This window comes from Oncorhynchus kisutch, linkage group LG3 (assembly GCF_002021735.2).
Source record: "Oncorhynchus kisutch isolate 150728-3 linkage group LG3, Okis_V2, whole genome shotgun sequence".
Classification (NCBI taxonomy): domain Eukaryota; kingdom Metazoa; phylum Chordata; class Actinopteri; order Salmoniformes; family Salmonidae; genus Oncorhynchus; species Oncorhynchus kisutch.
In genome coordinates, this window is record NC_034176.2 from 66,138,945 (window position 1) to 66,153,578 (window position 14,634).

The following is a 14,634-nucleotide window of genomic DNA, read 5'->3' on the forward strand; positions in this document are numbered from 1 at the left end:
TGTCAGATAGACCCAATCAATAAACATTAGAGGCAGGGTAACATATTATTCATAAGGCACTGCCCATTTCAGAGTAGAGGCGTACTGAATTATTCATTAGGTTTCCTATACACCTATTACACGTGTGCTTTACCGCATTAACTCTTTTGCGATTTTGATTTAAATGAATTACATTGTAATTTCACTCAATGTACAGTCGTGGCCAAAAGTTGAGAATGACACAAATATAAATTTCCACAAAGTTTGCTGCTTCAGTGTTTCATAAGTGTCAAATGCTTTTATTGACAATTACATGAAGTTGATGCAAAGAGTCAATATTTGCAGTGTTGACCATTCTTTTTCAAGACCTCTGCAATCCACCCTGGCATGCTGTCAATTATCTTCTGGGCCACATCCTGACTGATGGCAGGCCATTCTTGCATAATCAATGCTTGGAGTTTGTCAGAATTTGTGGGTTGTTTGTCCACCCGCCTCTTGAGGATTGACCACAAGTTCTCAATGGGATTAAGGTCTGATGAGTTTCCTGGCCATGGACCCAAAATATCGATGTTTTGTTCCCCGAGCCACTTAGTTATCACTTTTGCCTTATGGCAAGGTGCTCCATCATGCTGGAAAAGGCATTGTTCGTCACCAAACTGTTCCTGGATGGTTGGGAGAAGTTGCTCTCGGAGGATGTGTTGGTACCATTCTTTATTCATGGCTGTGTTCTTAGGCCAAATTGTGAGTGAGCCCACTCCCTTGGCTGAGAAACAACCCCACGCATGAATGGTCTCAGGATGCTTTACTGTTGGCATGACACAGGATTGATGGTAGCGCTCACCTTGTCTTCTCCGGACAAGCTTTTTTCCAGATGCCCCAAACAATTGGAAAGGGGGTTCATCAGAGAAAATGACTTTACCCCAGTCCTCAGCAGTCCAATCCCTGTACCTTTTGCAGAATATCAGTCTGTTCCTGATCTTTTTCCTGGAGAGAAGTGGCTTCTTTGCTGCCATTCTTGACACCAGGCCATCCTCCAAAAGTCTTCACCTCTCTGTGCGTGCAGATGCACTCACACCTGCCTGCTGCCATTCCTGAGCAAGCTCTGTACTGGTGGTGCTCCGATCCCGCAGCTGAATCAACTTTAGGAGACGGTCCTGGCGCTTGCTGGACTTTCTTTGGAGCCCTGAAGCCTTCTTCACAACAATTGAACCGCTCTCCTTGAAGTTCTTGATGGTCTGATAAATGGTTGATTTAGGTGCAATCTTACTGGCAACAATATCCTTGCCTGTGAAGCCCTCTTTGTGCAAAGTAATGATGATGGCACGTGTTTCCTTGCAGGTAACCATGGTTGACAGAGGAAGAACAATGATTCCAAGCTCCACTCTCCTTTTGAAGCTTCCAGTCTGTTATTCAAACTCAATCAGCATGACAGAGTGATCTCCAGCCTCGTCAACACTCAAACCTGTGTTAACGAGAGAATCACTGACATGATGTCAGCTGGTACTTCTGTGGCAGGGATGAAATGCAGTGGAATGTTTTTTTGGGGATTCAGTTCATGTGCATGGCAAAGAGGGACTTTGCAATTAATTGCAATTCATCTGATCACTCTTCATAACATTCTGGAGTATATGCAAATTTCCATCATACAAACTGAGGCAACAGACTTGGTGAAAATTAATATTTGTGTCATTGTCAAAACTTTTGGCCACGACTGTAGGCTGTTTCTTATAATTGCCCTAGAGGCTCATGATACTTACATTTTGAAAAATGGTACATCTTTACATAAACACTCAAATTATTCCTCATAGGGAATCAGAGCAGCCAATATCACATTTCATTATGGTCTAAATTGGAACAAGTAAGTTAATGACAAAAATACCCTGTTAAAAAGGCATGTCAAGATATGTCAATAAGGCAGGCCTGGGCTAGGGGTATGTGGAACAGCAAATTCAGCCTGGTATCTTTCAAGCACCACTTGCCTTTTCCTTCATGACTTCTCCCTCAAGTTGTCCTGTTGAGTACTGAACTTATAGCAATGTTCAGCCAATGGGTTCATCAGCAGACATCAATATACCACAACTGTAAAAGCAAACAGATGTGTTAAAGTGGTGCATGAGAGAATCCTGTCACTTCTACTCCACCTGGAACACTGTTAATTGACTGTCATGACTTGGCTTCTTCCACTACTGTAGTTTGTTTGGCTCACAGAAAATCAATCCTCAACTACCAGCCCACACAGAGGAACTTTTAACAGCTTGGACTTGATCATGTTCCTCAAAAGCGAATCAAGAATCACTGACCGAAGAAACTACTCTCGTGGAAAGAGATACTGGAACTTTGATCGGAATTCTCCTTGTTTGTACGCTGCTCCAACCTCACTGTGACTCAATCTTGTTTCGTAGGACAAGTAGCCTATGTTAAGCTGAAAACATCTGTGTAGGCCTGTTCTAAATCAGTTATGTAGGTGAACCCCATTTGTCACTATACTGAACAAAAATATAAATGCAACAATTTCAAAGATTTTACAGAGTTACAGTTCATAAAAGGAAGGTCAATTGAAATAAATAAATTAGACCCCAATCTATGGATTTCACATGACTGGGAATACAGATATGCATCTGTTGGTCACAGATACCTTAAAAAAAAGGTAGGGAAGTGGATCAGAAAACCAGTCAGTATCTGGTGTGACCACCATTTGCCTCATGCAGTGCGACATCTCCTTCGCAAAGAGTTGATCAGGCTGTTGATTGTGACCTGTGGAATGTTGTCACACTCCTCTTCACTGGCTCTGGAGTTTCTGGATATTGGCGGAAACTTGAACACACTGATCCAGAGCATCCCAAACATCAATGGGTGACATGTCTGGTGAGTGTGCAGGCCATGGAAGAACGGAGACATTTTCAGCATCCAGGAATTGTGTACAGATCCTTGTGACATGTGGCTGTGCATTATGCTGAAACATGAGGTGATGGCAGCCGATTAATGGCACGACAATGGGCCTCAGGATCTCGTCACCTCTGTCCATTCAAACGGTCATCGATAAAATGCAATTGTGTTCGTTGTGTTTAGCTTATGCCTGCCCATAGCATAATCCCACCATGGGGCACTCTGTTCACAACAATGAGATCAGCAAACCACTCGCCCACACGACACCATACACGTGGTCTGCGGTTGAGGCCGGTTGGACGTACTGCCAAATAATCTAAAACGGTGTTGGAGGTGGCTTATGGTAGAGAAATGAACACTCAATTCTACGGCAACTGCTCTGGTGGGCATTCCTGCAGTCAGCATGCCAATTGCACTCCCTAAGAGTTGATAAATTAATGAGTCCGGTCAACAATTTTGTTTGACTTTTTATTTATACTCTTGATCATCATTTCCTCCAACCCAAAGACAATAATACACAGCATAAGTCTAAAATATAGTTTACAGCCTCTCAGCTTTAATCATCATTATTCATATCTTCAGTCCATTCACACCCACCTTGAAGACACGGGACTCTGATTCAGTTCAAAATGTTAAATCTGTCTGGAAAAGTGCATTTCAAAAAATGTTTGTTTTTTCCCTCCCCTTCTCAAATCAGATATGTTGTTGTATAGTCGGGATAAATCTGAGGGTTACATATTCAGATTCTCTTTCAAAAGCACAATGGACGCTTTATGATTTCACAGGGAAAGGGATAATAGTGGCTAAAGTCAGATGCGCCTTCAAACCCCTTTACACACAGAAGTCACCTGGCCAAATATAGAAGTAAAAAACAATTACATCCGAATGAGTGGTGTGCACTTTTAACCACTTCCAAAAAAACAAAAAAAATACATTTTCAAATGTTCAACCCAACAAGATGGTGTGTTGAATTTGTTGAAAAAGTGAACTTTTCTTGAATTTCCAAAAAGAGGATTACATAAAGAGTAGAAATGACACTATTTACATTGGCTCTCACATGCAGCTCAGAAGTTGTGAATTGAAATCATTGCAGCTAATTTCATGTCCTACCTGGTGACTGTAGCAAGACATGCCAACACACTGAGATATTTACACACACCTATACTGGCTGATTACACAAAGAAACGCTTCAAAAGCTGCTCAGAACTCTGAGGGGTTATTTTCTTTACAAATGTCCTTTTTAAGATGCAGTGTCCAAACCAATGGAATTTCACCTTCATAAGCATTTCTCATTTAAAACTATATGGGGGCACTGTATCCTTAAAAAGAGTTAACTGGTCAAACATGATTGACAGAGGGTCATGCTGATGGAATCGAACCGATAAAAACAAAAAAACATTCAAGACAAGGTACAAGTATGAGATGTCTTTCCTTTCCCTATAGCCTTATATATCTTGACCAGCTCCCCCTTGTGGAAATGAGCTCACAGCACAGCTAACATGCAGCTTTAGCTCAGTGTTATAGTTGTGTCATATCACAATGACAGGTTAAGCAGCACTGCATTAAGATCACAGGTCTTCTGAAAAAAAAATGTAGACACCAAAAGGCCATACACACAGCAGAGATCAGCCTCACACTTCAGTCCTGATTTTTTAAATGTATTTCAATAAATAGAAAGGACCACATTTCAACTTAGACTGAACATCAACTACCCCGCTGGCTGGTTCCCTGTAACAGAACCAGGCCTATTCTCTGCTCTCTCCACAAACCAGTCCATAAGACAGGTTCCTTAATGCAGTCATCAGGAGCGATGAACAGACCCAGTAATAGAGTGGATGATGACAGGCAGCCAAGAGCACCTTGTATCTGTCAACCAAGAGAAGACAAGCACTTAACTACTTAATGACTCATATACACCACACACAGATTAAACCTCTCATAGCCTGATAATACTCAGGATATTCAATCTCCACCTTACAATAAAAGGTATGTGCAACAGCATCACAAGGCAAAAAAAAAAGAAAAAAAGACCTCAACACTTCAGAGAAACTCTGGGCCCATTCTCATGTCTCTGAAATCCAATACAATTAACTTGGGGAGGTGAGATGCCAGATGAATGGGGAGAGAATCTATAGGACCGAAAAAAAAAGGAAAAAAAAGAATGACCTGCGAATAGGAGACTTAAAAAGGGGTCCAACAATGAGAAATGCTCTCTTAGAAGGACCATGTGCACTGTAGGTAGGTCATCCATCCATTAATTAGATTTCATGTCTGACAACATACATTTTCTCCAATTACTTTTGCTGGGAAAGAAAAAACCGATAAAGCACATTACAGGCCAAAGGAGGCATTACAGCGTCTTAGCAAGAGGCCTACTCCTCTTAAGGAGCATATGAAAATAGATTAGGCCTTTCTGAGGACCCCGAATACCGACAAGATGCCACCTCGGTCACTGTGCACAGCTCACAGACCTCTCAGTAGTACAGTACATCACTCATAGACAACACCAGTTCTGCCCAACCAAACCTTAAGAGGACATTATAAGAAACCAACAGCAGCAACCTACTCACCCACTAAATAATCAGAAAATAGAAGATACGTCCAAACCTCAACATTATGAAGAGAATGCAGCTCATTTGCATCGTTTCAAGAGGATTCTTTTTTACATATATGTATACAATTATAGTCCTTAGCTAATCTGTATAAGTCTTCAAATGGGGTTTTATTTCATTTGATCATCTTTTGTTGTTTCGGTTTACAATAATATACAATGTACAAGCAGCCGATTACACATATTTTGCAATGACTGATGAAATAGGGAAGTCTTTTCTTTAGACCATATTGTTGACTAAGATCTATTAAGACAATATACACCGTGAGTAATTGGAAGTCTTAGAAAATGGTTGGTATCTAAAAAAAAGGGATGAAAGAAAGGATATTTGACAAATCTTAAAAGCCCTCAATATATACAGAAAAAGCCAATATAGCATTGTCAAAAACAGAAAAAAAGTTAACTAATAGAATGAAATCATTTTCTCCATATACACATATCATTGCTCAAAAATATTTCCAAAGCTTATTTCCAAAGCTAATAGCATCTCCGATTTGGTCACAAATGTTTGATAGTGTAGCATAGTGAATATCAATAAGCATATAGTGCGATTGAACATCTGACGGTCTGAACACATACAGCATCATGGGGCAGCTAAGCGTGTTAGTAATGAGATGTCCTACAGGTTCCCACTTGATTGCAGATCATACAGAAGACTAATCCAGGTACTGTACTGTTGATAGTTAACAGGAAGAGAAAACATTGTGAGGTATTCAGGTTCATGTTTCCGACAGCTTGGTCGGGATTCTGATTTGGAGAAGTATGACAGCCAAGGAATCACACCAAGCTACACTGATGTCTGACTACATCATTTCCACTCTAAATGCCAGAAAATCAGAGTGAGATGTCTTTAAAATAAAAGGTCACATTCTTCTTCGACTCCTTCCTTCCATCCAGCCTGTCCATCTTGCCTGCTCTCTAGTCAGGATATTACCCACAATAAGCACTCCCTGACACTCAAACCCTCTTCACACAGATCAGATGAGACCAGTTTAGGGACTTCCCATCTAGTTATGTCAAAAGGCACATCATTTTGATATCAGGCAATATTGTTTAAGTCAAATCACTGCAAAAAAAACAATATCATAATACCACAAAAATAGTGCCAACAAAATGGCCAGCGCCCTCAGAGGAGAGCCACAGAAAAAGACTGCAAAGAAAAATAATTCAGTGCATATAACTACATTCAAAACAGACTTAATGTACATGTACGTACGTGTTGTCTCTAGGCCGGCTATGTCCAGCCAAGTTAGTCTAAAAAGAGAGACGTTTTGACATCCCAAAGCTGTGAATCTTACATTTCAGGCTGTTTGTTCAGATGCGTGGAAGATTCAAATACTTACAAAGTTAATATTCAATGAATCTCTGTTTAAGGATTTGCCTATAACTAAGATGTCTCAGACCCGCACTGATATACAATATCCATATTGCTTCAATAACCTCAGCTTGATCGAAGCAATTAACTGTTGAATTTAACAAGATGGCTTGAATAAACTGTAAATAGTGCCCATCTATGTGGAGGAAACAGTGCTATACAGGGCAGTCAAACAAAGCAGAAATGTCCATCCTCTAGATTCCACCTCAGAAAATAAACTTTTTCAAGATACTATGGCTACCAAACTGCTGACCAAACTAAAGAAAATAAAACCATACTGTGTGTTTACCAGTCCATGACAAACGAACACACTCCAGCCTTCGAAATATGCACTTGATCCATTTACAGTATCTCAACCCTGCTGAAAGGCCTCTCTGGCAAAACCAAGGTGAATGGGATTCAAACAACTCTCAAACTGATGGAATTTAAAATGACTCCACACATCTTATGCCTTTTAAATCACTCATGAGATGGAGGGTCAAATTAAGTTTCCCACAAAATGAATGAGTGCTCTGCGTCTTTAAAACCTTTCTGCTGCCAAAGTTAATGGATGTAAAAGAGGGGAAAAGTCATAATGTGAAAGTTTGTATAATCTCAGTTACCCCAGAACTAAAATCTCACATAATGTGATCAGCTGCGTGATGTAGTTGTGGGTCCATACGTATTAGAAATTAGGAGTTCCGGTTTGCGAAGTCTCTACCATCCCAAAACGAAACTCTTAGCCAAAGCCCCCCCCACTTCGACCAATTTCCCCACACAAGTGAAGCAGTCAAAGTTTAAGCACCGCCTTCGGCCAATCCTGATACATCCAGATAATAAATCAGTGACGAAAACTGATCCTACGCATTCCATCCCAACAGATTCTTCGGTTTACACCCAGAATCTGTCCACGAGAGATTAACCTTTGTATTGCAACTGAAGACCTTGCATTTGAAGTATAGAGCTGGAGATCTTTAGAACAGAATGTGTTATAGTCACTTTGGAGACCAAACTAGATTAAATACTGAGAGCCGAAGTACTCCAAGTTTTCAAACCCAATTGGGAAAGCAGTGAATGGACAGTGTGCAAATTTCATAGAGTTAATTAAGTTGCATCTCATTCAGGCTTGAAAATAGGAAAAAAAAATACCCATGTTAAATTCCTGTAAGATTAAAAACATGAAAAAGAAAAAAAACTGACTGCTTATTAAACAAGTGCATAGCCAACAGCTATTTTCTATGGCGGCTTAGATGGGTGGGCGTATCACAGAGAGTGCAATGTGGGCGTACGTGCATTGAGAGGGCAAGGAGATGGAAAGAATGGCAACTGCAAAGCAGACAGATTGTGGTGAAACCAATCAAGGAAAAGAAGGGTTAGTAAATTCATATGTTTTCACATATTTCTGGTGATGTCTATCGTCGTTGCCGTCATTGTTGCGGTTGTCGTCATCATGGTCTTCATACCATCTTTTTTTGTGTGTTTGCCATTTCGCTACTTCCCATGCAACCCCAGGGCAGCAATCTGCAGTGATGTCACAGGGGGATCAGTAGGGGTAAAGGGGGAGGGGAGAATCTTTCCCATAGTTCCCTTGGCGAGGTCTTTAAGAGCGAGAGGGCACGGTCATCATTGCCAGGACTGAGGAGGAAAGTTGTTGACCTCGGCCAGGTCTTGGACAGGTGAGCCTTTGTGGGTGTACGTCAGCTTGACCCTCATACGGAGTTGTTGCTGTAAATCATGAGAAAGACATGTTTATTAAAGCAATATGAGCTACTCAATGTAGAGCTGAACTCTATAGGAGCCCTCTGCACTAAATTCCTCTGATAGCACCAATAGATAAGGAAACTGAATAAGAATGTGAGGAAGCTGAGGACAGACAGGAACATCTCTTACCTTCTGTGGGTTGAGAACTCTGATGACCTGTGTGACACTTCCCTGGTTGAGTGCTGGGACAATATTACTGCTAGGGGACAAGAGCTGCAGCTGGAATGTCTGAAGGAGAGGGACACAGAGAATAAAAGTCTGCTTCATAGGACATGCGCCTGCATACAGTGGGGCAAGAAAGTATTTAGTCAGCCACCAATTATGCAAGTTCTCCCACTTAAAAAGATGAGGCTTGTAATTTTCATCATAGGTACACTTCAACTATGACAGACAAAATGAGAGAAAAAAAAAAATCTAGAAAACCACATTGTAGGATTTGTTATGAATTTAATTAGCAAATTATGGTGGAAAATAAGTATTTGGTCAATAACAAAAGTTTCCCAATACTTTGTTATATACCGTAATTTCCGGACTATAAGCTGCTACTTTATTCCCACGCTTTGAACCTCGCGGTTTATACAATGACGCGGCTAATTTATGGATTTTTCCCGCTTTCACAAGATTCATGCCGCCAAAAAAACTGAGCACCGTCACATAAATCGAGTGCGCTCAAACTTCCCATCATTCTGATTACGGTAGTAATTTTGTCACCCTGATCGTGGCAAAGACACGGAGAAATGCATATGATGCAGCTTTCAAGTTGAAGGCGATCGATCTGGCTGTTGGAAAAGGAAAGAGCTGCTGCACGGGAGCTTGGCCTTCATGAGTCGATGATAAGACGTTGGAAACAGCAGCGTGAGGAACTGACTCAGTGCAAAAAGACAACAAAAGCTTTCAGAGGGAAGAAAAGCAGATGGCCCAAAGTATTTGCAGCCACTCGACATCAGTGTAAATCATGCATTTAAGGTGGCGCTCCGTGTTCAGTGGGAGGCTTGGATGACAAGTGGGGAGAAATCCTTCACTAAAACGGGCCACATGCGAAGAGCCACTTATGGTCAAGCCTGCCAGTGGGTCCTGACAGCGTGGAGCATTGTCAAAAAATCCACGATCATCAACGGGTTTCGAAAGGCTGGACTGCTGTGTGCTGAAGGGGCAGCATGAGCTCAGCGGGGAATTTGCCTCCGGATGAAAGTGACGAGAGCGACAATGAAAACGATCCAACATCGGATGAAGCAATTCTGAGGCTATTCAACTCCGACACCGAAGGAGATGACTTCAGTGGTTTCAGTGCACAGGAGGAGGAAGATAGTGACCAATGACTTTCTTGGTAGGCTACCGTTTAATTTTTGTTACAAGCCGTGTTTCGTTAAAGCCTATTTATTTTTGTTACAAGCCGTGTTTAAAGGCTGTGTAAAGTTCATTTGTTTCAATGTAGGCACCTGCGGCTTATAGACATGTGCAGCTTATTTATGTACAAAATACATATTTTTTAATAATTCAGTGGGTGCGGTTTTATATTCAGGTGCGCTTAATAGTCCAGAAATTACGGTAAATGTTGTCAATGACAGACGTCAAACATTTTCTGTAAGTCTTCACAAAGTTTTCACACACTGTTGCTGGTATTTTGGCCCATTCCTCCATGCAGATCTCCTCTAGAGCAGTGATGTTTTGGGGCTGTTGCTGGGCAACACGGACTTTCAACTCCCTCCAAAGATTTTCTATGGGGTTGAGATCTGGAGACTGGCTAGGCCACTCCAGGACCTTGAAATGCTTCTTTTTTTTGTTGTTGAATTTTTACCCCAATTTCGTGGTATCCAATTGTTTTAGTAGCTACTATCTTGTCTCATCGCTACAACTCCCGTACGGGCTCGGGAGAGACGAAGGTTGAAAGTCATGCGTCCTCCGATACACAACCCAACCAGCCGCACTGCTTCTTAACACAGCGCACATCCAACCCGGAAGCCAGCCGCACCAATGTGCCGGAGGAAACACTGTACCTGGCAACCTTGGTTAGCGCGCACTGCGCCCGTCCCGCCACAGGAGTCGCTGGTGCGCGATGAGACAAGGACATCCCTAGTGTGACTGTTTGAGGTTGTGGACAGGTGTCTTTTATACTGATAACAAGTTCAAACAGGTGCCATTAATACAGGTAACGAGTGGAGGACAGAGGAGCCTCTTAAAGAAGAAGTTACAGGTCTGTGAGAGCCAGAAATCTTGCTTGTTTGTAGGTGACCAAATACTTATTTTCCACCATAATTTGCAAATTCATTAAAAATCCTACAGTGTGATTTTCTGGATTTTTCCCACTCATTTTGTCGGTCACAGTTGAGGTGTACCTATGATGAAAATTACAGGCCTCTCATCTTTTTAAGTGGGAGAACTTGCACAATTGGTGGCTGACTAAATACTTTTTTGCCCCACTGTATTCCCAACGTTTACAAAGCAGTACATTGCTACAGAGGTCAATCATAGAACCACACATATATTTCGTAATATTATATAGTTATACAAATGTGACTGACAAGTCATGGCTCACCTTTGGTACTGCAGCCTGGAAAACAAATTCTGTCATGTCAGCCTCGGTGGTGTTGGTGGCGTGGATAGTGATGACTGCTATGTTCGGATTCGGGTTGGCCCTCTCAAAGGTGAACTCTATTTTCAGGCCATTCTTGCTATACGCTGTCATGGGGGGAATAGCTAAAGACAAGAACGCACAATTCAGAGTGAAAAAGTAGTACCAAACATAACCCCCAAAAAACATTGTATGAACTTGTATTTTTTATTTTACCTTTATTTAACTAGGCAAGTCAGTTAAGAACAAATTCTTATTTTCAATGACGGCCTAGGAACAGTGGGTTAACTGCCTGTTCAGGGGCAGAACGACAGATTTGTACCTTGTCAGCTCGGGGGTTTGAACTTGCAACCTTCCGGTTACTAGTCCAACGCTCTAACCACTAGGCTACCCTGCCATATACGGCTGCATTGTTTTGAAAGGGATACATAGGGACACAGAGTACTCTACTTGCAGCCCTCATCCTCCACATACAACACCCGTTCTGCCAGTCACATTCTGTAAAAGGTCCCCAAAGTACACACATCCCTGGGTCGCTCCTCTTTTCAGTTCGCTGCAGCTAGTGACTGGAAAGAGCTGCAACAAAACACTCAGTTTTATCTCAATCTCTTCATTCAAAGACTCAATCATGGACACTCTTACTGACCGTTGTGGCTGCTTTGTGTGACATATTGTTGTCTCTACCTTCTTGACCTTTGTGCTGTTGACTGTGCCCAATTTTTGTACCATGATTTGGGCTGCAACCATGTTGTTGTTATGCTGTGTTGCTACCATGCTGTTGTGATGTTTGTTTTGTCCTATGTTTATATTGTAAATATAATTTCTTTAAATCCCAGCTAGGCAGTCATTGTAAATAAGAATATCTTCTTAACTGACTTGCCTAGTAAAATAATAAATCAAATAAAAAAATTAACTTGGCGGGAGAGGGGTTTGGATCAAATGACAAATTTGAAAGCTTCCCTGATGAGAGCTAGCTCTCACCTGCTGAAGTATCATTAAACAGGGGCTGTGAGGAGAGACCATCCAGGAGGAAGGGGGGCTGGGAGACGGGCACAGAGGGAGCAGGAGCTAGACCACCTAGGGAGGGGGGGGGAGACAACACAGGGGGTTCCAACAGGGTACAGGGAATCACACACAGACATAACAATGATACCACTGGTGATAGTTCACAAGACAAGTTGATTCCTGACCAAGTCAAGCAGGATGTGGAGTGACTAATGTGGTTTATTGATGAAGGAAGGTACAGGGCAGGTGACAGAGAGAATAGGTGAAAGAGAAAAGAAGAAACCAATCAAGTTGCCCTAACCAGGGACCACGGTTGGTCCACCTGTGCTTTGGGCTGGAGGGAAATAAAAGGAGAGAGAGCGACTGTGGTCCTACCAGACAGTGAGAGGTCCCCCAGTAGGTCGAGCAGCTCTCCTCCAGCCGAGGCAGGCTTGGTGGGCAGGGTGGTTTGGATCACAGGCACCACATCATTACCTCCCAGCAGGTCTAACAAGTCATTAGCCTGGAACAGAAGAGAAACTAAATCATAAAGCACATGTAGATTAAACCTGTAATACAGAGAGGATTTGTAGATTAAACCTGTAAGAGAGAGGATTTGGACAAAATATCAGTGCTCTGAATAAAAATATTTATAACTCAAAGAAGGAAAATGTAGACTACTTTATATTAATCTATAGATTGACATGCCCAGCACAGTTAAATCTTCCTACCAGCAGGGGTCCTTGTTTGACCAGTTTGTAAAAGCATTAGCAGACTTACTCTGATTTGTCGACTTTCACCACATGAATAGAAATCAAAAAACTTAAATGTGTGCGAGTGTACGTGTATTTTAAAGAATTTAAGGGCTCAATTCAATCCGTATCGCTGAAGAGCTGCGCTACAGCACAATCTACATTTTTTTAAATGTTCCCACATCAGCAAAGACCGCATTCACAGTAAAAGCTGCTACATATGTCAGCTCAAACAGGAATTACCTTTACATTTAATTTGTGTATAACGCTGAACTTCAGTGATACGGATTGAATGAGATGTTTTTCCACTGATTCAGCTACACATCTTCTGTGACAGAAAACCTCCCAGCAATGGTTAGTACAGATATGTCATGTGACATTGCCCTCACCTGGTTGGCTGGCTGGGTGACTAGGGGCAGGTGTTTGGTGTCAGGCACCGAGGGCTCTGTCTCCCCATTGGTCTGCATGATCTCTGTAGGGCCATTGGAGGCCGTTTTCTCCATGATGGGCATTCGCTCCAGTAAGGCAGGCCTTCATAGAGGAAGAGAATGAGATTTGGGGGGGGGGGGGGGGGGAGAAGGAAATAGGTACATTTCCTTGACTTAATGGTAACTAAACAAGGGGAAGTACCAATCATTTCTACAGAAAAGTGCTTGTAATGAATGGGAATACATTTTGGAGCATACTCACCTCATGTGATCATATTTCTTGAAAAGTGCATTGTACTCCACAGCTCTCTGTTGCAGTTCCACGTCGATGCTGCTGCCGTATATTGACACCACCTTCTTGATTCGGCTGGAGATTTTAAGACAAAAATGTTAACCTTGAGTGTCCGTCCTTCCATTCATTTCAGAGCTAAGGAGGGGAACAAAATCATCATAACCTGTTGGATATTCTCTCTGCTCAACACAGATGGACTTACTTGATACTGCTGAAGCGAGTAGACAGCTTCATGATGGCAGTGAGGGAGTAACCACGGGTTACAGGGGTGGACAAGTTGGACACAAGAAGACCTTCCAAAACATCCAGGACTTCATCCTCTGTCACCTGTTATATATATATATATATATATATATATATATATATATATATATACACACACACACACACACACACTTCAACTTGAGGTCGGCAGTGCACATAGACATGTTGTGTGTAACGTTCTAGATTAAATAGTTGAGGTGATTGAGTGCTTCAGGAGATCTACCTGGATGGGCTCCTCCTCCTCACACTGTCCAGATACCAGCAGGTCTCCATACTCCCCTATACACCAGGATGACACCTGGACCAGTGGTTGCTATGGGAGACAAACACTTATACTTCAGAAAGATCAGATTCACTGTAAACAGTCCTCCTCAGAGAGGAAGGGAAACATCCGCACACTGTTTGCTACTTCCAAAAGTGATCCAATAACGTTTCAATCAACATATTCATTGTCAGGTTCCTCTTATTTGTCTGGTTACTGGGCTGTGTTTTCCTCTTATCATATAAAACGTGTGTGTGACCAGAGATGTCTCGGACCTGTGAGATGTCATCCAGCAGGGCTTTGTAGAGTCTCTGCACCGTGTAGGCATGCATCTCCACACTGTTGGTGATGAGCTGGATGAGGTTGGGGACAGAGTCGTCTCGGACATAGCTCCCCGCCTGGACACAAAAAGGTGTTGTTTTTATTTTTAACATCTCAAATTGCACAATGAGGCAAATTATAATTTTGTATGGGGTCAGCGACAAAAAC

General features: G+C 42.1%; 1 protein-coding gene across 3 annotated transcripts in view; it reads right to left on the reverse strand.

Moving 5' to 3' along the window:
* Positions 1-3,319: 3,319 nt before the first annotated feature.
* The window catches only part of LOC109887746 (AP-1 complex subunit gamma-1), a 30,561-nt gene continuing 19,246 nt past the window's right edge, over positions 3,320-14,634 (reverse strand). For all 3 annotated transcript variants that reach the window (XM_031811113.1, XM_031811098.1, XM_031811104.1), the window contains 10 exons: positions 14,421-14,543; positions 14,107-14,196; positions 13,822-13,946; positions 13,590-13,694; positions 13,289-13,430; positions 12,544-12,670; positions 12,145-12,240; positions 11,128-11,288; positions 8,721-8,819; positions 3,320-8,555 (listed from right to left, as the gene is read on the reverse strand). In XM_031811113.1, the coding sequence (XP_031666973.1) occupies positions 8,454-8,555; positions 8,721-8,819; positions 11,128-11,288; positions 12,145-12,240; positions 12,544-12,670; positions 13,289-13,430; positions 13,590-13,694; positions 13,822-13,946; positions 14,107-14,196; positions 14,421-14,543 (1,170 nt within the window). In that variant the 3' untranslated portion in view covers positions 3,320-8,453. The remainder of the gene's footprint in view (positions 8,556-8,720; positions 8,820-11,127; positions 11,289-12,144; positions 12,241-12,543; positions 12,671-13,288; positions 13,431-13,589; positions 13,695-13,821; positions 13,947-14,106; positions 14,197-14,420; positions 14,544-14,634) is intronic.